The 24,346-nt window shown below is 39.2% G+C and overlaps 1 protein-coding gene across 5 annotated transcripts in view; it reads right to left on the bottom strand.

Annotated features, from left to right (window-relative positions):
* PRKDC (protein kinase, DNA-activated, catalytic subunit) overlaps window positions 1–24,346 on the bottom strand; it is a 241,412-nt gene that overhangs the window by 100,713 nt on the left and 116,353 nt on the right. For all 5 annotated transcript variants that reach the window (XM_028118983.2, XM_028118984.2, XM_088022831.1 and 2 more), the window contains exons 43-48: window positions 23,001–23,169; window positions 22,673–22,738; window positions 21,504–21,576; window positions 20,300–20,448; window positions 18,046–18,183; window positions 17,729–17,848 (exon numbers count right to left, since the gene is read on the bottom strand). In XM_028118983.2, coding sequence (XP_027974784.1) covers window positions 17,729–17,848; window positions 18,046–18,183; window positions 20,300–20,448; window positions 21,504–21,576; window positions 22,673–22,738; window positions 23,001–23,169 — 715 coding nt within the window. The remainder of the gene's footprint in view (window positions 1–17,728; window positions 17,849–18,045; window positions 18,184–20,299; window positions 20,449–21,503; window positions 21,577–22,672; window positions 22,739–23,000; window positions 23,170–24,346) is intronic.

Raw genomic sequence — 24,346 nt, 5'->3', positions numbered from 1 at the left:
GCCACAAGGTGGTTCAATATTTGCAAGTCAATCAATGCGATACACAATAATAAAAGAAAATCCTTTCAATAGATGCAGAAAAAGCATTTGACAAAGTACAACATCTCTTCATGATAAAAACCCTTAACAAAGTAGGATTAGAAGAAACATACCTCAACATCATAAAGGACATCTACAAAAAACCCACAGCTAATATCCTCAGTGGGGAAAAACTGAGACCTTTTCATCTATGGTAGTAACAAGACAGGGGTGTCCACTCTCACCACTGTTATTTAACACCATACTGGAAGTCCTAGCCACAGCAATCAGACAACAAAAAGAAATAAAAGGCATCCACACTGGCAAGGAAGGAGTCAAACTTTCATTATCTGCAGATGACATGATACTGTATATAGAAAACCCAAAAGACTCTACCAAAAAATTGCTAAAACTGATAGACAAATTCAGCAAAGTTACAGAATACAAAATCAACATACAGAAATCTGTTGCATTTCTATACACCAATAAATGAAGCAGCAGAGGAAGAAATCAAGGAATTGATCCATTTATAATTGTACCAAAAACCACATAACTAGAAATAAACCTAACGAAAGAGGTAATGGATCTGTATTCTGAAAACTATAAAACACTTATGAAAGAAATTGAAGATGACACAAAGAATTGGAAAAAGATTCCATGCTCACGGATAGGAAGAACACATATGTTAAAGTGTCAATTTAAACCAAAGCAATCTATACATTCAACGCAATTCCTATCAAAACACCACCAGCATTTTTCACAGAACTACAACAAACAATCCTAAAATTTGTATGGAACCAGAAAAGACCCCGAATAGCCAAAGGAATGTTGAAAAATAAAAGCAAAGCTGGAGGCATCATAAGTCCAGAGTTCAATCTATACGACAAAGCTGCAGTCATCAAGACAGTATGGTACTGGCATAAAAACAGACATGTAGATCAGTGGAACAGAACACAGAACCCAGAAATGGACCCTCAACCCTATAATCAACTAATCTTCGACAAAGCAGGGAAGAATATTCATTTGGAAAAAGAATGTCTGTTCAACAGATGATGTTGGGAAAATGAGCAACATGCAGAAGAATGAAACTGGGCCACTTTCTTATATCATACACAAAAATAAATTTGAAATGCATGAAAGACCTAAATGTGAGACAGGAAACCATCAAATTCCTACAGAAAAACAGAGGCAGTAACATCCATGACATTGGCCATAGCAACTTCTTACTAGATATGTCTCCTAAGGCAGGGAAGTAAAAGCAAAAATGAACTACTGGGACTTTGTCAAGATAAGAAGCTTCCACACAGCAGTAAACAATCAACAAACTAAAAGGTAACCTATGGAATGGGAGAATATATTTGCAAATGGCACATCTAATAAGGGGCTAGTATCCAAAATATAAAAATAACTTATAAAAACACCCCAAAAATAATCCAGTTAAAAAATGTGCAGAAAACATGAATAGATGGCTAACAGACACACGAAAAGATGCTTAACAACACTCATCATCAGGGAAATACAAATCAAAACCATGACAACATACCACCTCACACCTGTCAGAATGGATAAAATTAATTCAGGAAACAACAGATGTTGGCGAGGATGCAAAGAAAGATGTGTTGGTGGGAATCAAACTGGTGCGGCCACTCTGGAGAATAGTATGGAGGTCCCTCAAAGAGTTGAAAATAGAACGACCCTACAATCCAGCAACTACACTACTAGGTATTTACTCAAAGAATACAAAAGTACAGATTTGAAGGGATACATGCACCCCGATGTTTATAGCAGCATGATCAACAACAGCCAAATTATGGAAACATCCCACGTGTCCATTGACTGATGAATGGATAAAGAAGTTGTGGGGGGGGGTGTGTGTGTATACACATACATATATGTATATGTGTGTGTATATATATATATGGCAGTATTACTTAGACATAAAAAAGAATGAAAACTTGCCATTTGCAACAGTGTGGATAGAGCTTGAGAGTATTATGCTAAGGGAAATGAGTCAGGGAAAGACAAACACCATATGATTTCACTCATATGTGGATTTAAGAAACAAAACAAATGAACATAGTAGGGAAAAAAAGGGAAGAAAACCAAGAAACACACTCTTAACTATGGAGAATAAACTGATGGCTACCAGAGGGGTAGTGGGCAGAGGGATGGGTTAAACAGATGATGGGGATTAAGGAGTGTGCTTGTGATTAGCACTGGGTGTTGTATATAGTGCTGAATCAATAAATTGTACACCTAAAACTAATAATACACTTTATTTTAACTAACTGGAATTTAAATAAAAACTTAAAAAAAATAATAAGGAAAATAAAGTTGAAATTTTAATAATAAATGTAAACACAAGTTCTAATCTTTCTTTCCGTAAGACAAAGGACTCTCTAGATGAATGGATAAAGAAAATGTGGTGTATATATACATACAATGGAATATTACTCAGCCATCCAAAAGAATGAAATCTTGCAGGGTGCCTGGGTGGCTCAGTTGTTTAGGCAACTGCCTTCGGCTCAGGTCATGATCCCAGCGTCCTGGGATCAAGTCCCACAGCAGGCTCCCCCTGCTCTGTGGGGAGCCTGCTTCTCCCTCTGCCTCTGCCTGCCACTCCCCCTGCTTGTGCTCTCTCTCTCTCTCTCTCTCTGTGTCAGATAAATAAAATCTTAAAAAAAAAAAAAAAGAATGAAATCTTGCCATTTGCAATGACAAGGATGGAACTAGAGGATATTATGCTAAGCAAAGATGTCATTCAGAAAGACAAATACCATATGATCTCACTTAAATGTGTTATTTAAGAAACAAAACTGATGAATATAGAGTAAGGGAAAGGAAAATAAAATAAGATGGAAACAGAGAGGGAGGCAAACCATAAGAGCCTCTTAACTGTAGGAAACAAACAGGGCTGCTGGAGGGGAGGTGGTTGGAGGGATGGGGTAATTGGGTGACAGGCATTAAGGAGGGCACGTGATGTAATGAGCACTGGGTGTTACATCCAACTGATGTATCGCTAAATTCTAGCCCTGAAACTTATAATACAGTATATGTTAGCTAAATTGAATTTAAAAATTAAAAAAAAAAAAAGACAATGGCCATCCGGAACATTTCCTTTTGGAACCCATTCCCCTGGTCATTCCTGAGCTCTGGAAATGCACAAGCCCCAGGGAATCTCCCAGTGACATCTCAGAGGCACCTCACATCCACATTTGTCAACAAGTTCAGTATGCTTCCTTGTCAACCTGCTTACCCACTCCCAGCCTACAAAGAAATCATCCCAAAATAAAGACAACAGTTCCCTTTTTGGTAGCCATCAAGTCAGCACTCAGGAGCCAGAAATCACGTGTGACCCCAAGCATTATGGGTTGAACTGTGTCCTCCAAAAGGATGCTCAAGTACTAACTCCGAGCATCTATAAACATGACCTGATTTAGAAATAGGGTCTTTGAAGATTATCAAGTTAAGAGAGGTCATTACAGTGGGCTCTAATCTAATGACAATGTCCTTATTAAAAGAGAAAATTTGTACATACTGAAACAGATGCTGAGAGGAAAGCCAGTGTGAAGACTTGAAAAATACCATCCATTTGCCAAAAAATGCTTGTGGCCACCATAACCTGGGAGAGAGGCCTGGAACATATTCTCCCTCAGAGCTCTCAAAAGGAACCATCCTTACCAATATCCTGATATCAAACTTCTGGCTTGCAGAACCATGAGACAGTAAGTTTCTGTTGTTTAAGCTGCCCAGTTTGTGGTACCCTTGTTACAGCAGCCCCAGGAGGTAGAAATCAAATGTGACCCTGAGGAACACAGGCTCTGTTGCAGTTCCACATTTGCAGTGCTTCCTAGAAGGTCTTTCTATAGAGCAAACTGGATCACGTCATTCCACCTAGCACCCATCAGTGGCTCCCTACTGCTCAACAAATGAGCCGCACCCTCTGTATGGATCCTGATAACCTGGCCTAGCTCACCTGCCTGAGGATATGTGGCCATGCCACTGACTCTTCTCTAGACCATGTACCATGGTCTGTGCATTCAGTACAGACATGACTGGCTCTCTCGGAGGCCGTCTCTGCTCACAGTGCTCCTTCTACACAGAATATAAATTCCCACTGCACATTACACATCATTCAAGGGCTCTCTGAAAAATCTACCCTAAGCCCACTGGTGGAAGAGGCTCTCCCCTAATGTGGTGCTACACATAAACCAACTGATAAACTTAGCACCTACCTAAAAGAGTTACCTATTTTTCATATAACATTATCAGGAATATTTTCAACATTTTTTTTTTGCTACTAAAACCAATTACGATGGAAGCCATAAGAAACTTGCAAACATATTACAGAGGCAAGATGGCAGAGTAGGGGACCCCGTTTCAACTGGTCCCCTGAAATTAGCTAGATTATCAAACCATTTCGAATACCCACGAAATCTGCCTGAGATGTAAGAATATATATCTGGATCTCTACAAGCAGAAAAGTGACTGCTTTTTGCAAGGTAGGACATGCGGAGTCGTGAATCTACAGGGAGATATTGGAAGATAAACAAGAAGGGGGAGGGAGCCTCCATAAGCTGGCTCCTGGAAAGTGATATAACACCAGACCACAAAATCGGAACCTATGGAATTCATTCTAAGGAATGAATGACATCCTCTCTGAAAGGGGCTCTGGAAATGAAAAGGCAGAATTCTAGGTGCGGCATTGTGGTCTTGGGATCTGAGGAGTCACAAAGCAAAAGGGGGTGTCTGAACCAGTATAGTGCCTAAGCAATGGAGCCAGGAAGCAGGTTATGGTCAGCAAGCCCAGGAGGGGACTCTCAGCTCAGGTTGCTGTAAACCGTGAGCCCAGCAAGTCAATAATCACTCTTTTCCTGAGCAGCCTGAAAAGGAATGGAACCTGTGCCTGTGACTGGACAAAAGCTCAGAGGGCGGTAGCAGCCCAGAAAGGATATTAGGGCAGCACCCAGACATGATCCAGGAGCTTTGAGTGTGAGCGTGAGCCCCCGGATGCTTGTGGTTTTAAGTCACAAAGGGCATGGCGCTCCAGGGCCCCTGGGACTACCTCTGAGAGAGTTCCAGAGGGCGTGCACCATGGGAAGCTGCAGTTTGGGGTGCATACAGAAGTGGAGACTTTGTCCCAGAGGGTTTGTTAAAGAAGGCAGACTGCAATCTTTCTGCTCTGAGCCAGAGAGGAATGGGCACAGCCCATTTTTGTTCTGATCCTCTAAGGGATCCAGGCCCCCAGGGAAAAAAAGCCACACAGAGGACTAGTTTGCTATGAGTCCATCCCCCTTGACAGGGAGTGGGACAATTCCACCCAGGAAGGAATAACTGAGAAACAGTGTGGCAGGCCCCTACCCCAGAAGACAGACTGGAAGAACAGGTGGATGACAAGCCTATAGATCCCATAAAACTGTAAAATTCCAACACCAGGGGAAAATTGTATATTGAGCTCCAGGGTGCATTTTGCTTGGGTCATGGTTGATATTTTGGACTCTGTTCATTTGCCCACTCATCGTTCTCTGGGCAGAATGACTAGAAGGAAGAACTCATCAAAAAAAGAACAAGAAGCAGTATTCTCTGCCACAGAGCTAATCAATATGGATTTAAGTAAGATGTCAGAGACAGAATTCAGGAAAGCAATCATAAAGTTAATAGCTAGGCTTGAAAAAAGCATAAAGTGACAATACAGAATCTGTAAGAGTGGAAACAAGATCGAATCAGGCTGAACTTAAAAATGCTATGAATGAGATGCAGTCTAAACTGGATACTCTACAGTCAGGGTCAATGAGGTGGAAGAGAGAATAAGTGATCTAGAGGACAGGCGATGGAATTAAAGGAAATTAAAGAAAAGAGGGAAAAACAACTCACAGCACATGAAGAAAGACTTAGAGAGTTTAATGATACATTGAAAAGAACCAATATCAGATCATCGGGATCCAAGAGTGGGTGGAGAGACAGAGGGGGCTTGAAGGTGTATTTGAGCAAATCAAGCCTGAGAACTTCCCTAAACTAGGGAAGGAACAAGCATTCATGTCCAAGAGGCAGAGAGGATCCCTCCCAAAATCAATAAAAATAGATCAACACCCTGAAATATAGTAGTGAAGCTTGCAAATCATAGAGAAAAAGAAGCTATCCTGAAAGCAGCAGGGGGAAGAGATTTCTTACATACGGAGGGAGGAACATTAGAATAACCTATCCACAGAAACCCGGACAGCCACAAAGGGCTGACAAGATATATTCAGGGTACTCAATGAGAAGAACATGCAGCCAAGAATACTTTATCCAGCAAGGCTGTCATTTAGAACTGAAAGAGGGATAGAGAGTATCCAGGACAGAGAGAAACTGAAAGAATATGTGACCACCAAGCCAGCCCTGCAAGAAATATTAAGGGGGATTCTGTATGCAAAGAGAGACCCGAAGAGTAACACAGACCAGAAAGTAACAGAGACAATCTACAGAAACAGGAGCTTTACAGGCAATACAATGGCACCAAATTCGTATCTTTCAATAGTTACTCTAAATGTACATGGGCTGAATTCTCCAATGAAAAGACACAGAGTATCAGACTGGATTAAAAAGCAGGACCCATCCATATGCTGTCTAGGAGAGACTCATTTTGAACCTAAAGACACCTCTGATTAAAAGTGAAGGGATAGAGAACCATACTAATGGACCTCAAAAGAAAGCTGGGGTAGCAATCCTCATATTAAAAAATTAGATTTTAAACCAAAGACTGCAGTATGAGATTTGGAGGGACACTATATCATACTTAAAAGGTCTATCCAACAAGAAGATCTAACAATTGTAAATATCTATTGTCCCCAACATAGGAGCAGCCAATTATATAAAACAATTAATAACCAAAGTAAAGAAACACAATGCTAATAATACATTAATAGTAGGGGACTTCAATACTCCACTCAGAGCAATGGACAGATCATCTAAGCAGACGATCAACAAAGAAACAAGAGCTCTGAATGAGGCATTAGACCAGATGGACTTCACAGACAGATACAGAACATTCCATATCCTAAAACAACAGATTACTCATTCTTCTCGAATGCACATGGAACTTTCTCCGGAATAGACCACATACTGGGTCACAAATCAAGTCTCAACCAATACCAAAATATTGAGATTACTCCCTGCATATTTTCAGACCACAATGCTGTGAAATTGGAACTCAATCACAAGAAGAAAATTAGAAGGAACTCAAACACTTGGAGATTAAAGAACATCTGCTAAAAGAATGAATGGGTCAACCAGGAAATTAAAAAAGAATGTAAACAATTCATTGAAACTAATGAGAATGAAAACACATCAGTTTAAAACCTGTAGGATACAGCAATGGTCCTAAGATGGAAGTACATAGCCATCCAAGCCTCTCTCAAAAAATCATAAAAATCCCAAATACACAAGCTAACCCTCTACCTAAAAGTCCTGGAGAAAGAACAGCAAATAAAGCCTAAACCAAGCAGGGGAAGAGAAATAATAAATATCAGAGCAGAAATCAGTGAAACAGAAGCCAGAAAAAACAGTAGGACAGATCAACAAAACCAGAAGCTGGTTCTCTGGATGAATTAATAAGATCGATAAACCTCTGGCCAGACTTACCCAAAAGAGAAAGGGCCCAAATTAGTAAAATCATGAATGAAAGGGGAGAGATCGACTAATACCAAGGAAATAGACAATTGTTAGAAATTATTACCAGCAACTACATGGAAACAAATTAAGCAATCTGGAAGAAATGAATGCATTCCTGGAAACTTATAAACTACCAAGACTGACACAGGAAGAAATAGACAATCTGAACAGACCAATAACTACTAAGGAAATTGAAGTAGTAATCAAAAAACCTCCCAAAAAACAAGAGTCCAGGGCCACATGGCTTCCCAGGGGAATTCTACCAAACATTTAAAGAAGATCGACTACTATTCTTCTGAAGCTATTTCAAAAAATAGAAATGGAAGGAAAACTTCCAAACTCATTCTATGAGGCCAGCATTACCCTGATCCCAAAACCAGACAAAGACCCCATCAAAAAGGAGAATTACAGACCAATATCCCTGATGAACATGAATGTCAAAATACTCACCAAGATCCTAGCCAATAGGATCCAACAGTACATTAAAAGGATCATTCACCAGGACCAGGTGGGATTTATTCCTGGGATGCAAGGGTGGTTCAACATTTGCAAATCAATCAACATGATAGAGCACATTAATAAAAGAAAAGACAAGGATCATATGATCCTCTCAATTGATACAAAGAAAGCATTTGACAAAATAGAGCATTCTTTCCTGATTAAAACTCTTCAAAGTAGAGGGATAGAGGGAACATACCTCAATATCATAAAAGTCATCTATGAAAAGCCCACAGCGAATATCATTCTGAACAGGGAAAAACTCAGAGCTTTTCCCTTAAGGTCAGGAACACGACAGGGATGCCCACTCTCACTACTGTTGTTCAACATAGTACTAGAAGTCCTAGCCTCAACAATCAGACAACAAAAAGAAATAAAAGGCATTCAAATTGGCAAAGAAGACAAACTCTCTCTCTTTGCAGATGACATAATACATTATGGAAAATCCAAAAGACTCTACCCCCAAATTGCTAGAACTCATACAGCAATTCAGCAATGTGGCAGGATACAAAATCAATGCACAGAAATCAGTTGCATTTCTATACACTAACAATGTGACTAAAGAAAGAAAAATTAAGGAATCAATCCCAATCACAACTGCACCAAAAACCATTAGATACTCCTAGGAATAAACCTAACTAATGAGGTAAAAGATCTATACTCTAGAAAGTACAGAACGCTTATGAAAGAAATAGCAGAAGACACAAAGAGATGGAAAAACATTCCATGTTCATGGATTAGAAGAATAAACATTGTGAAAATGCATGCTGCCCAAAGCAATCTACATATTCAATAGAATGCCTATCAAAATACGACTGGCATTTTTCACAGAGCTGGAAGAAAAAAATCATAAAATTTGTATGGAACCAGAAAGACCCCAAATTGCCAGGGGAATGTTGAAAAAGAATACCAAAGCTAGAGGCATCAAAATTCTCGACTTTGAGCTATATTACAAAGCTGTGATCATCAAGACGGCATGGTACTGGCATAAAAACAGACACATATTTCAATGAAACAGAACAGAGAGCCCAGAAATGGACCCTCAACTATTCTTCAACAAAGCAGAAAAGAATATCCAATGGAAAAAGGACCGTCTCTTCAATAAATGGTGCTGGGAAAACTGGACAGCCACATGCAGAAGAATGAAACTGGACCATTTTCTTATGCCATACACAAAGATAAACTCAAAATGGATGAAAGATCTAAATGTGTAGGCAGGAATCCATCAAAATCCTAGAGGAGAACACAGGCAGCAACGTCTTCGACCTTGAACAAAGCAACTTTTTGCAAGAAACATCTCTAAAGGCAAGGAAAACAAAGGCAAAAATGAACGATTCGGACTTCATGATAAAAAATTTTGCATAGGAAAGGAAATAACCAACAAAACTAAAAGGCAACTTACAGAATGGGAGAAAATATTTGCAAATGACAATACAGTTAAAGGGCTGGCATCCAAGATCTACAAAGAAGTTATCAAATTCAGCACCCAAAGAACAAAAAATCCAGTCAAGAAATGGGCAGAAGACATGAACACTTCTCCAAAGACATAAAAACAGCCAACAGACACATGAAAAAAAATGCTCCACATCACTCAGCATCAGGGAAATACAAATCAAAACCACAATGAGATACCACATTATACCAGTCAGAATAGCTAAGATTAACAAGACAGGGAGCAACAAATGTTGGTGAGGATGTGGAGAAAGGGGAGCCCTCTTAAATTGTTCTTGGGAATGCAAGCTGGTACAGCCACTCTGGAAAACAGTATGGAGGTTCCTCAGGACGTTAAAAATAGAGCTACCTTATGCCCCAGCAATTGCACTACTGGGTATTTACCCCAAAGATACAGATGTAGCGAAAAGAAAGGGGCACCTGCACCCCAGTGTTCATAGCAGCAATGTCCACAATTGCCAAACCGTGGAAGGAACCAAGATGTCCTTCAACAGATGAATGGATGTGATTCACATATACAATGGATTATTACTCAGCCATCAGAAAGGAGGACTATCTACCATTTATATCAACATGGATGGAACTGGAGGGTATTATGCTAAGTGAAATAAGTCAATCAGAGAAAGACAATTATCATATGGTTTCACTCATATGGAACAGAAGAAATAGTGCAGAGGACAATAGGGGAAGAGAGGGAAAACTGAATGGGAAGAAATCCGAGAGGGAGACAAACCATGAAAGACTCTTGACTCTGGGAAACAAACTGATGGTTGTGAAAGGGAGTTATGTGGGGGGATGTGGTAACTGGGTGATGGGAATTAAAGAGGGCATGTGATATGATGAGCATTGGGTGTTATATTCAACTAATGAATCATTGAACATTGTATCAGAAACTAATGATACCTTGGCTAATTGAATTTAAATTAAAAAAAGATTAAAAAAAGAAACTTGCTAACACATGTAATTCATAGAGATATTTCTAACAATTAATTTTAATTTTCAGGTTTAAAAAAATGACAGAAGAATGATGTTGAACAAATAAATATGGTTGGCTAACTTATTCAGAGAACAAAAATGTCATGCTTTGTTTCTTTATTATGGGTTTTCTTGTCAGTAGATATATAACTGCAAAGACTTGTTTTTAAATTTCTTATATAAAACTCAATTTAGGTAACATATACTATATTATTAGTTTCAGGGGTAGAATTTAGTGATACATCAGTGGCATATAACACCCAATGCTCATCACATCAAGTGCCCTCCTTAATGCCCATCACCCAATTACCCTATACCCCCACTCTCCTCCCCTCCAGCAACCCTCTGCTTGTTTCCTACAATTAAAAGTCTCCCATGGTTTGCCTCCCTCTCTGTTTTCATTTTATTTTTCTTGCCCTTGACCTATGTTCATCAGTTTTGTTTCTTAAATTCCACATATGAGTGAAATCATATGGTATGTCTTTCTCTTATTTCATTTAGTTTAATACCCTGTAGTTCCATCCATGTTGTTGCAAATAGCAAGATTTAGTTTTCTTTGATGGCTAAGTAGTACTCTGTTGCATATATATATATATATATATATATATATATATATATATATATATATATACATCTTCTTTATCCATTCATCTGTCCATTGATATGTGGGCACTCTCCATATTTTGCATATTCTGGACATTGCTGCTATAAATGTTGGGTTGCATGTGCCCCTTCAAATCACTGTTTGTATCCTTTAGATAAATACTTACTAGTGCAATTGCTCAGTCGTAGGGTAGTTCTATTTTTAACTTTTTGAGGAAACCGTCTGCACCAGTTTGCATTCCCACTGACAATGTAAGAGGGTTCTACTTCCTCTGCATCCTCACCAACATCTGTTGTTGCATTTTTTTCATGTATCTGTTGGCCATCTGTATGTGTTCTTTGGAGAAATGTTTGTTCATGTCTTCTGCCATTTCTTGACTGGATTTTTTTTGGGGGGTGTTGAGATTGATAAGTTCTTTATAGATTTTGGATACTAGCCCTTTATCTGATATGTCGTTTGCGAATATCTTCTCCCATTCGGTAGCTTGCCTTTCATTGCTGACTGTTTCCTTTGCTGTGCAAAAGCTTTTTATCTTGAAGTCCCAATAGTTCATTTTTGCTTCTGTTTCCCTTGCCTTTGGAGGCATGTCTAGCAAAAAGGTGCTGTGGCCAAGGCTGAAGAGGTTGCTGCCTGTGTTCTCTTCCAGCATTTTGATGGATAACTGACTCACAGTTAAGTCTTTCATCCATTTTGACTTTATTTTTGTGTATGGTATAAGAAAATGGTCCAGTTTCATTCTTCTGCATGTGGCGGTCCAATTTTCCCAACACCGTCTGTTAAGGAGACTATCCTTTTTTGCTTGGATATTCTTTCCTGCTTTGTCAAAGAGTAGTTGACCATAGAGTTGAGGGTCCAATTTTGGGTTCTCTGTTCTGTTCCACTGATCTATGTGTCTTGTTTTTTGTGCCAGTACCATACTGTCTTGATGATTATAGCTTTGTAATACAGCTTGAAGTCTGGAATTGTGATGCCTCCAGCTTTGCTTTCCTTTTTCAACATTCCTTTGGCTATTTCGGATGTTCTGTGGTTCCATACAAAATTTAGGATTGTTTGTTCCAGCTCTGTGATAAATGCTGATGGTATTTTGATAGAGACTGTATTGAATGTGTAGATTGCTTTGGGTAGCATAGACATTTTTAAAATAGTTGTTCTTCCTATCCATGAACATGGAATGTTGTTCCATTTCTTTGTGTCTGCCTCAATTTCTTTGATGAGTGTTCTATAGTTTTCGGAGTATAGATTCTTTACCTCTTTACTTAGGCTTATTCCTAGATATCTTACAGCTTTTGCTGCATTTGTAAGTGGGATCGATTCCCTGATTTCTCATTCTTCTTCTGTTAGTGAATAGAAATGCAACTGACTTCTGGGCATTGATTTTATATCCTGCGACTTTCCTGAATTCCTGTATCAGTTCTAGCAATTTTTGGGTGGAGTCCTTCGGGTTTTCTATATAGAGTATCATGTCGTCTGCAAAGAGTGAAGGTTTGACTTCTTTTTTGCCGATTTGATGCCCTTCATTTCTTTTTGTTGTCTGACTGCTGAGGCTGGGACTTCCAATATGGTGTTAAATAACAGTGTGAGAGACGACATCCCTGTTGTGCTCCTGACGTTAGAGGAAATGCTCTTAGTTTCTCCCCACTGACGATGATATTCATGTGGGTCTTTCCTATATGACTTTTTATAGGTATGGTCTTTCCTATATGATTTTTAGGGTATTGAGGAGCGTTCCCTCTATCCATTCATGTCAGAGAGATATATTGAGGATGTCATGTGGCTCTTGTTCTTTCTTTTATTAATGTGGTGTATGACCTTGATTGATTTGCAGATGCTCAACCACCCCTGTAGCCCAGGAATAAATCCCACTAAGTCGTGGTGAATAATCCTTTTGATGTACTGTAGGATCCTATTAGCTAGTATTTTGGTGAGAATTTTTGCATCCATGTACATCAGGGATATTCGTCTGTAATTCTCCTTTTTAGTGGGGTCTTTGCCTTTTTGGGGATCAAGGTAATGCTGGCTGTATAAAATGAGTTTGGAAGTTTTCCTTCCATTTCTGTTTTTTTTGGAACAGTTTCAGACGACTAGGTATTAATTCTTTAAATGTTTGACAGAATTCCCCTGGGGGACCATCTGACCCTGGACTCTTGTTTGGGAGATTTTGGATTACTGATTCAATTTCTTTGATGATTATGGTCTGTTCAGGTTTTCTATTTCTTTCTGTTTCAGTTGCGGTAGTTTGTAGGCAAGTATCCATTTCTTCCAGGGTGCCTAATTTGTTGGCATACAACTGCTCATAATATTCTCTTATAATTGTTTGCATATCATTGGTGTTGGTCGTGATCTCTCCCCTTTCATTCATGATTTTATTGATTTGGGTCCTTTCTCTTTTCTTTTTGGTAAGTGTGGCTAGGGGTTTATCAATCATATTAATTCTTTCAAAGAACCAGCTCCTACTTTTGTTGATCTGTTCTACTTTTTGTTTTTTTTATCATGGATTTCTACTCTAATCTCTATTATTTCTCTTCTCCTGCTGGATATAGACTTTATTTGCTGTAATTTTCCCAGCTTCTTTAGGTGTAAGGTTAGGTTGTGTATTTGAGATCTTTTCTTGTTTCTTGAGCAATGCTTGTGTTGCTATATATTTCCCTCTTAGGACCACCTTTGCAGCATCCCAAAGGTTCTGAACTGTAATGTTTTCATTTTCATTTGCTTCCATGTATTTTTTACATTCTTCTTTGATTTCCTGGTTGACCCATTCATTCTTTAGTAGGCTGTTCTGTAACCTCTATGTATTTGTGTTTTTCTTGTGGTTCACTGCAAGTTTTATGGCATTGTGTCCTGAAAATATGCATGATATTATCTCAAATCTTTTTGTAGTGGTTGAGACCGATTTGTGACCCAGTATGTGGGAACATTCCGGAGAATGTTCCACATACACTCAAGAAGAATGTGTATTCTGTTTCTTTAGAATGAAATGCTTTGAGTATATGTTACATCCATCTGGTCCAGTGTGTCATTCAAAGCCTTTGTTGCCTTGTTGATCTTCTGCTTAGATAATTTGTCCATTGCTATAAATGGGGTGTTAACATCTCCTACTATTATTGTACTATTATCAAAGAGTTTCTTTAATTTTGTTATTAATTGGTTTATATATTGGCTGCTCCCATGTTAGGGGCATAAATATTTATAATCCTTAGATCTTATTGGATAGACCCTTTTATTATGAGATAGTGTTCTTCATCTCTTATTAATCTTTGGTTTAAAATCTAGTTTGCCTGATACTTCAGCTTTTTTTTGATGTCCATTGGCATGATAAATGGTGCTCCATCCCCTCAGGTTCTTTTTTTTAAAGATTTTATTTATTTGACAGAGAGAGAGAGAGAGAGAGCGCACAGTAGGCAGAGAGGCAGGCAGAGGGAGAGGGAGAAGCAGGCTCTCTGCCAAGCAGGGAGCCTGACATGGGGCTCAATCCCAGGACCCCAGGATCATGACCTGAGCCAAAGGCAGCTGCTTAACCAACTGAGCCACTCAGGCACCCCAACCCCTCTTTCAATCTGGGGGTCTTTGGGTCTAAAAATGAGTCTCCCGTAGAAAGCATATTGATGGGTCTTGTTTTTTTTATCCATTCTGATACCCTATATCTTTTGATTGGAGCATTTAGTTCATTTACATTCAGAATAATTCTTGAAATATATGAATTCAGTGCCATTGTATTTCCTACCTATAAAGTCGCTGTTCCTGTAGATTGTCTCTGTTCCTTTCTGATCTTTGTTATTTTTGGGCTCTCTCTTCGCTCAAAGGATCCCCTTTAATATTTCTTTCAGGGCTTGTTTAGTTTCACAAATTCCTTTAGTTTTTGTTTGTCATGGAAAGTCTTTCTCTCTCCTTCTATTCTGAATGACAGCCTTGCTGGATAAAGTATTCTTGGCTGCCTATTTTTCCCATTTAGCACGTTGAATATATCATGTCAGTCCTTTCTGGCCTGCCAGGTCTCTGTGGACAGGTCTGCTACCAGCCTTATAGCTCTATCCTTGTAGGTTAAGAACCTCTTGTCCCAAGCTGCTTTCAGGATTTTCTCTTTATCTTTTTTTTGTTAAGGTTTTATTTCTTTATTTGAGAGAGGGAGAGCAAGTGAAGGAGCACTAGAGAGCAGCATTGGAGGGAGAGGGAGAAGCAGGCTTCCTGCTGAGCAAGGAGCCTGACGTGGGACTGACTCAATCCCAGGACCCTGGGATCGTGACCTGAGCCGAAAGCAGATGCTTAACTGACTGAGCCACCCAGACACCCTGATTTTATCTTTGTAATATGAAGCTTCACTATAATATGTTAAGATGTTGATCTATTTTTAATTTTGAGGGGGGTGCTCTGTGCCTCCTGGACTTGAAGACTTATTTCCTTCCCCAGTTTAGGGAAGTTCTCAGCTGTAAGTCATTCAAATAAACTTTCTGCCCCTTTCTCCCACTCATCTTCTGGGATTCCTGTAATATGGATATTATTTTGCTTTATGGAATCGCTGTTTCCTCAGTCTACCTTCTTGATCTAATAGGTTTCTTTCCCTCTTCTTTTCAGTTTCCTTATTTTCCATCCATTTTATCTTCTATATTACTGATTCACTCTTCTGATTCATTCATCCTCTTTTTTTGGTCTCCATGCAGGACTGCATCTTGGTTATAGCATTTTTAATTTTGGCCTGACTAGATTTTAGTTCTTTTACCTCTACAGTAAGAGATTCTATAGTATCTTCAATGCTTTCTTCAAGCCCAGCTAGTATCTTTATAATCATTGTTTTAAATTCTAGTTCAGACATCTTAGTTATATCCATATTGATTAAATCCCTGGCAGTGAGTACTACCTTCTGTTCTTTCTTTTGTGGTGAATTTCTCTGTCTTGTTATTTTGTCCAGAAAAAAAAAGGAGAAAAAACAATAACAACAATGACAACAGAAAAAAGAAAACAAAACAACAAACAAACTAAACAAAACATAAAAGTAGATCCTGGTTGTGTTTGGTCTGGTTAAAAGAAACTAGATCCCAAAATGCTGAATGAATGAATGAAAGGAAGAAAGAGAAATATATATATCTATATATATATGCATATATAATTATTAAATAAAATACAATGAAAGAAAGCAAAAAATAATATATAAAGCATATATGTAGATAAAAATTTAAAAGAATAAGAAAAGATTTGGAAAAGTAAGAAAATAACAAAAAGGAATACTAAAAGACTAATGAACAAAAATGTGAAGAATGCTATATAGTGTTTTCCCCAAGCTGAAGCTTTGTAGCCCCTTATGATTAATAAACTTGGTGAGAGTGAGTTGTTTGTGCTGGTCTTCTGGGCTGGGGTGGGGGGGAGAGGGGGAGGGGGGAGGGGGCGCTGTTGCACTGATTCTCAGGTGGACTTGCCTTGGTGGAAAAACACCTCCAATGAGCAGAGGTAGGGCTTGGTGTAACCAGCTCCGGACTCCACTAGGTGGCACTGTTTTGCTCCCTGAAGGCTTTCAGCACTGATGGGCAGGATGAATATGGAGACGCCCCCCACTCTTCAGTGAGCCCTCACAGAAAAGCAATCAATCAGTCTTGTCGCCCCAGTTTCCATGAGAACTCTGTGTTCACCTGGCCTGTGACCAGGCATTTTTATCTCAGGCACAAAACTGAGTTTCAAAACTCCAAATTTTAGGGACTCCTGTGGGGCAGACCCATGTTGATCTTCCTGGAGAGGGGGTCCTCACCACATTTCTGCTTTTTGCTGGACCCCTCCCAGGAAAGTGGTCGCATGACTACTACACACGTTATGGCAACACAGAGCAGAAAGCTGGCACCTAAACTCACTGTTCTAAGCCGGCTTCCCTGCTCTTATGCCTAGGAACTCTGCCACACTCAGGCACCACCTGTTCTTCTTGAGACCCCGGGGATCCTGAGAGCATGCTATCACACATGGAATTCTGCCCTGCTTCACCATTTGAGCACCTTTAAGCCAGGAGCATGCCCCACTGTAGCAGACTTCTAAAAGTTCCAATTTTGCATTCCATTGCTTATTAGTATTTTGTGGTATCCTCTTTAAGCAGGCTCCCACCCCTCAGCCATATCCTCAGCTCTATCACACTGGATTCAAGTCTCCACACCTCCTACCTTCCAAAATGTGGTCATTCTGTTTTTAAAGATCTTATTTATTTCAGAGAGACAGAGAGAGAACAGGAATGGGGGGAGGGGCAGAGGAAGAGGGAGAAGCAGGCTCCCCACTGAGCAAGGAGCCCGATTCAGGGCTTGATCCCAGGATCCCAGGATCATGAGCTGAGCTGAAGGCAGACACTTCACTGACTGAGCCACCCAGGCACCCCTGTGGTCATATTTTTCTACTGGTAAACTTGCAGCATTTGTTTTCTCAGATCTCCTACTGATTTCTCAGGTGTTCAGAATGATTTGATAACTATCTAGTTGCATTCGAGGTATGAGACAAACTTAGCATCCTCCTATTCCTCCACCATCTTACTAATTGCAAAGAATTTTTAAGCAAATAATTACTTACTTCTTCTGTATTAATAACAAGCTTGGCTAAGAAGAGACGGATATTTAATGATACCGATGGATTTCCTAGTTTGTCATGAAGAAATTTCATCCACGGAGGAAGATTTTTTGGCACTGAACCCTGAAATGATACATTCAAGATTACCTTAAAAAGTGGAAGAAAATAACTTCACATTTTGATATTATGAGCTGACAAAGTAAGACATGAGCAACAAAAAATGTTTAGTAGATATAGAATTTGGTATTCAATATTAAGTGTTCATTCTTACTATGATACCATAAACAGTATTAAATGAGACAAGATTAGCAGAAACAAACCTCTTCTCCTTTAGGTAGTATCTGATTTCTGTGCATGTGCTTAATCAGGGCTGTCATGGTCGCCATACATTCGTGTTGATTGAGCTCATCCATCTCTAACTCTAGGACAGCATCTTGGACCATGGGGTCTTTATGCTCCTAGGAAAAGGGAAGAATCCGATGATGCAGAGTACACTGTTAAAATTTTAGTGTATATAATATTCTGACTTTTGGGGCAATGTCATAAAACACACACTAAGGTAACTGATAAATTGGTAATAATATTAAACACATTTGTTGGGTTTTCTTATTAAACAACTTAAAAAAAAAAAAAACAACCCAGGACCTCATGTCTTCCTTACATTCTAGATACATATTTTCCCTCTGACCTCTATATGCATGGTCACTCCCTCCGGGGTCATACTTAGTTCACACCATCCATGCGGACACATGCTGCTTTGTACAAACACTAAGATCTTTTTCCAAATGTTTGTGTCCTGGGAGGCCCCAGAACTCTCAACACCTTGAGAGCAACAGTCTCCATGATTCTTAGTTGCCACATTATGGAGAAAGCGAACTACTGAAACACAACTATCAGATAAATTTTCACCTATATTTTTTTCTCAGTAAACTAAAAAATGTAAAATCCTTAATTTGCCTTTTTAATCAATAAAATTTTAATCAATAAAAGAACAAAACTTTTAAACCATTGCTGATCCTAAAATTCTTAGAAATTATAGCAGAGGTAATCATTTTATAAGTGTAATGATGAACTGAAGTTTTACATACACATATAGTAAATTTTACACACACACAGAGTGGAACAATAAATTGTAAATAATAAACAGTAATTTTTATACAGTCAGGGTTATAAGAAACATGAAAAAAATAATGAGCCATAAAAATCAATCAGAGTAATCTTAATGTCCCTTTTTTCCATATACCTGGTAAGGTGTCAAAGGAATTAATCACAGTATCTGACTGCATTCAGATCTACTTGACACGTTTTTCAGCCAAAATTATTTGTCAGGATGCTTCTCACAAGGACTGGATAGATCTGAAACTGGAGACTCAAGTCATGCAATCAAATTGAAGGCATGAGGACTGAACCCAAGATGACTCAATGTAAATGGCCTATTCATGAAGGATGAGTCTCACCAGACAATGTAGCCATAATAGAACAAAGTTGTACTTTTTTATTGCCCAGCACAGACGTACGACATAATCTGGGTGAAAGAATTAATGAATGGGCTCCTCCTTGAAGCATTCATTACAAAGGAAGAAGCCAACCATACAGGCAACATAAAGTACAGTCAAACTCAACTTCAAAAACACTGTACTGCTCCTGTCCTCCTCAGGCACAAAACCACTTTGGCAGACCAGAGTGGGACAAGAGCTGCCTGGCAGTGTCTGGGAGTGGGGAGGAGAGAGTGGGGTGCCTGCCTGTGGTTCAGGACCCACTCCAGGAAGGCATCAGTGTTCAGAGGACAGCAGAGGGGTTGAGGGAAGGAAGAGGTGAGTCAGTGCATGTCAAAGAAACCAGAAAGGGAAAAACTTGAATGAACCCTGGATGGGTTCTGTGGAGCTCATGGTTTTTACACATTTGTACACATGGGTGTGCCTCTGTAAGTGCACAGATGTGTATCTACCTACACGTTTCCTAGCTCTGTTCATGAGGTTAAGCTATCATTTGTGAACACAGATGCATTTAGTTATCTGTTTGATAACATCAAATACTTGAGCAGCTTCTTCATTTTCTGCAGAGGATAATACAACAGTCACATCAGCATGGCATCTGAGTCTCTATGGTAGTTATCTTTCTCACTGGAGACCCTTAAATGCAGTTCTGATTTCAAACACTAATTTTTTTTCCCAAGATTTTATTTATTTATTTGACAGAGAGAGAAACAGTGAGAAAGGGAACACAAGCAGGGGGAGTGGGAGAGGGAGAAGCAGGCTTCCTGCCCAGCAGAAAGCCTGATGTGGGGCTTGATCCCAGGACCCTGAGATCATGACCTGAGCCGAAGGCAGACGCTTAACGACTGAGCCACCCAGGCGCCCCTCAGACACTAATTTCATTAGTGTCTTTCCTCCTTTCATCCTACTGATGAAATCCAATTGCCTATAGGATGGAAGGCTGGGACTTAGATCCGGGTAAATTCTCCAAACACTATTATCTGAGGACTACCCATAGAGAAGTGGCTTCTCCTAACAATGAAGATCCCCTTCCTTTACAAATGCCAACAATATTTTTTAATATACAAAATGTGATCACCTGTCTCCTAAAATGACCAGGGGTAGATTTTGGTTCTTGGGAACAGTATGAATAGCTCTGAACTCCAGTTGAGAAATCAAATTGACTCATTTCCTCACTCAGGCTGCTGTCTGCCAAATATGACAAGGAAGATAGATAATGAGGGCCACCTGAAATATAAAGAAGAAAATACATGGATTCAGATTGGTAAAAAATGTATTTCTCTAAGCTCAAATGATATTAAAATTAAAAGACTGTGTTAACTAAGGCTTTTTTCTATTCTGTGATTCTCAACAGATTATTCAGATTAAACAAAGCAAAAGGAAAAGGGGAAAGACCTCCTTTGGTTTTGTTATTATTGAGCAATTATTCTCTACTGTCATGGACAGAGAAGTTAAACTGTATACAATTTCTGGATATGATAGTAACATAATTTCCTTGCATTTAAAATTTTGATGGGGTACATTTTGCACATAGTCTAACACAGATGTGGGAAAAGATACTACTGAAAAACAACTAATCCATATATGTAAGGAATTTACAACATTGGTCCAAATTTTATCCCCAAGTCAAGAAAAAAGCTATGAAGAAAAATAAAGCAAAAAACTAAAACAAGGAGCATGTGGAGCAAAAGACAGTTAATTTTAAATAGGGAAGCCAGGGAGAACTTCCTTCAAAGGTTAGTATTAAACAAAACGCTGATATCTGGGACTAAGATTACTCTAGGTTTAGGAAACATCACGTGCAAATGCCCTGGGGCCAAAGTGAGCCTGGTGCCTACAAGCATAGGCAGGGGAACAGTGCTGCTAGAGCAGAGTAAGCAGGAAGGAGAGTGGCAGGGAGGCAGCAGGCAGGTCAGGGACCTTAGGCAGCTCTGTCCTCAGGGAAGTGGGAGATGACAGGAGGAATAGCAGGATGGGACTTATATTTTAACACATTTCTGAATGTATTTAAACAAAAAACAAACATAATCCATATGCAAACAAATAACTAGCAACCTATCTTGCACTATTAAGAAAAGCATACCATTTCTCAGCCCTCTTTGGCCATACTGAGGTTTAGCTAATTGCATTTCTTTCAAAATATAATTCTATTTGCCACTTAAAACCTTTTCAAACTCAATTTCAATGTTTTGGGATATGTAAAATATTTTTTATTTACATAGCAAATACCATTTGTTACATAACAAATTGGAATCATTCTCATCATTTTGAAAACATCCTACCTGAATCCCCATTTGTGGCTTCCCTGGCTTCTTTCCTAATTTCAATGTACTTTTTCTTTCTTTCCATAGGAACCTATTAGGCAAAACAAATACACAATTTAAAACTTTTTAGAATCATGATCATACATTTTCAATTTTAGTAGCAATTTGGCAAAAAAAATTAATTTTTAAACAAGACTTTTATCAAATTTAAAATCACCAAAAAGTATCCACGAAGATAGGTGAGTACCCTTAAGAAATGCATTTCCCACAGAACCCCACTGAGGCATTTGCCTCCCCACTTGGCTCTGGGACCAAGTGCAGACTAAGTTCTGGTAGCTACATGCTCAGATTACCAATAGTCTGTACTTGACCTATGAGCCTCAGTTTCCTTAACTATACAGTTATGCTATGGCACTTTACAGCGCTATTGTAAAGTTCAGAAGTAACATATAGCGAGTGTCTGAGTGCTATTTTTGTTTGTTTGTTCCTTGAAAATACACCTTGAAAAATGTTCCCAGTCTTGTTCCAAAAGGGCACAATGCAGGAAGCAACCATTTACATGAACTCATGTACCACTCAGACATGGTGAAGTCAGCAGCCATGCACACTAACATGAGTGACAGCTCCTGACCTAGACCATGGTGCACAAGCTCTGGCACTCTGCCCAATTCCCATTTCCAGTGGGCTGTGACAGGCTGCACCTACAACCTCCCACCAATTGCTGAGGCTGGCATGTCAAACTTAGCTTGACTAAAATCAAGCTTGTCACATTTGCCACAGCAAGTTTTCCAATTATCCCCATGACTTCTACTCACAGCACTTCCATTATCCTGCCAAATCACCCAAGCAGGCCATAGCATTATAATTCTGTATCTGGATGGATCTCAATTTCACTAACTAGAGGAATTTACTCAGCAAGCAACTTCTGGGATATGTCCTAACAGCTCTTTTTATCGCCATTTTCTATCTTTTACTAGTTAAGAAAGGGAAAAATCAAGTTATGATAATTTTTTTTATAATTGCCTGAGATTGTACCTCGGGCTGAACTACATTAAACTACCAGATTTTATAGTTCAAAGCAGACTTGAATATTGAGAATTTAACATGTTCAACTTAACATTTTTTTTTTCTATAAGTACTTGGTAAATTTTTTAAACTCGGTAACACCACTGAAAAATTTCACTCACCTCAACTTCTACAGGAAATGTATAGCAGTGCTTCAGGTCAATCAGATTTTCCAAAATAAGCAAGTTCTGTAAATTCAAAGAATCATATAAAAATATCTGAATAGTGGAAATCCTTATTGCTGATGCTACTATAGAATTAATGCTATTTAATAACTCATGGGAAAGCACTTCAGCTTTAATGTGTGTGTGTGTGTGTGTGTGTATGCAGATCTATAAGAGCTACATCTTTAATATTATAAGAATGTGCAAATTATGATATAATTTTAATTTATATAGTCTAACTTGAAATCCTACAGTGACAGCAACTGTGAAAATTTCAGAAGTCTACCTTTTCAGGTTTTTCAGTGAAGAGAAAACCTTGGTAAAATTTTAATTCGGTGAAGACACAGCAGATAACAGAAATGGCACAGTTGTATGCAGCACAATGGTAAAGTCTTCTCCTCTCCAGCAACTGATTCTCACCCATCATGTTCTCTGTAAATGCATCATAGCACAATCTGCAGAGTAGATCCAGGTTAAAAATTAATTCATATAACAGGGAAATTGTTGCTCAAGCCCAGCAATGCCAGACAACAGGATCTCAATTCAGTTCAGCCTTTTCTGAGTGTCAAGTTTGTGTCTGGCATAGTACCAGGTACTAGAAATAAAAGACAAGCAAGTCACTGAACCCATGCCCATCTCAAGGCAAAGGCAGCATCCAGGGATTTCAGCACACTGTGGTAAGCACAGCAACAGCAACCAGCACAAGTTAAGAGATGGAAGCAAGGAGGATGGATAGTAACCCAGGTGAAGGAATCAACAAAAGGTTTTAAGAGAAAGTATAAGAACTGTGTTTTGAATTCTAAGTCAGTCAAAGGGAAAATGTATGTGAGGATTACGAACAGAGAGAAGAGTGTCACTTACAGTAAGAGCTAAGCCACACAGTGTGTTCAGAAGATGAGGTGGGTGCAGCAGTGGCTGGCAGTGAGCACAAGGTGGAGAGGGGTGTGTTCCTACAAGAGCTTGCCTGCCATGCTAAGGAGCTCAGACTTCATTCTGCAGGATGGGGTCTCCAAACAGTGCCCAGGTGACCAACTACTTTTGAAGAGTTCTGTCAGAACATAGCCATGCCCATTCATTTACATATTATTTATGGCTGCTTTTCCAGTACAGTGTAGTAGTTGCAAGAGACCAGACAGCCTGAAAAGCTGAAAACAGTTACTATCAGGCAAGCCCTTTACAGAAAAATTTTGCTGCTCCCTGATACTGAAGATGAAGTTCTTTTGAAGTGTCTTAGGTCTGAAATCTTTTAGGTAGGAGAATGAAACAATCAGGTTCATACTGTAGAGGTATTATCATACTGGCAGTAGTATGGAAAAACTGAGAGAGACAAGCCCAGGAGTGGGGAGAATAACTACGAAGGAGATTGCATTGCACTGGTTCACCAAAGAACACCAGGCGTTACAACACTATATGAAGGAAGGAAGATGAAAGAAGTGCCCCAGTCTTGGGAAGGCTGAGGAGATAAAATCCACCAGATCTGGTGACTGACAGGGTGTGCATGGAGACTGGAGAGATGAAGAAGGAAAAATAAAACAGGGCTCTCACTGGTGCAAATGAATGGATGGTGATGTCATTCCCAGAGGATATAAAATAAGAATAGGGTAAGATGAAAGTAAGGATAAGCTTCTTTGG

The sequence above is a fragment of the Eumetopias jubatus genome, unplaced genomic scaffold (genome assembly GCF_037043125.1).
Source record: "Eumetopias jubatus isolate StellerSeaLion01/CBP00866 unplaced genomic scaffold, mEumJub1_p1.0 scaffold_4, whole genome shotgun sequence".
Classification (NCBI taxonomy): Eukaryota; Metazoa; Chordata; class Mammalia; order Carnivora; family Otariidae; genus Eumetopias; species Eumetopias jubatus.
The sequence above is the reverse complement of the archived record's forward strand: the minus strand, read 5'-3'. Positions and strand labels throughout refer to the sequence as shown.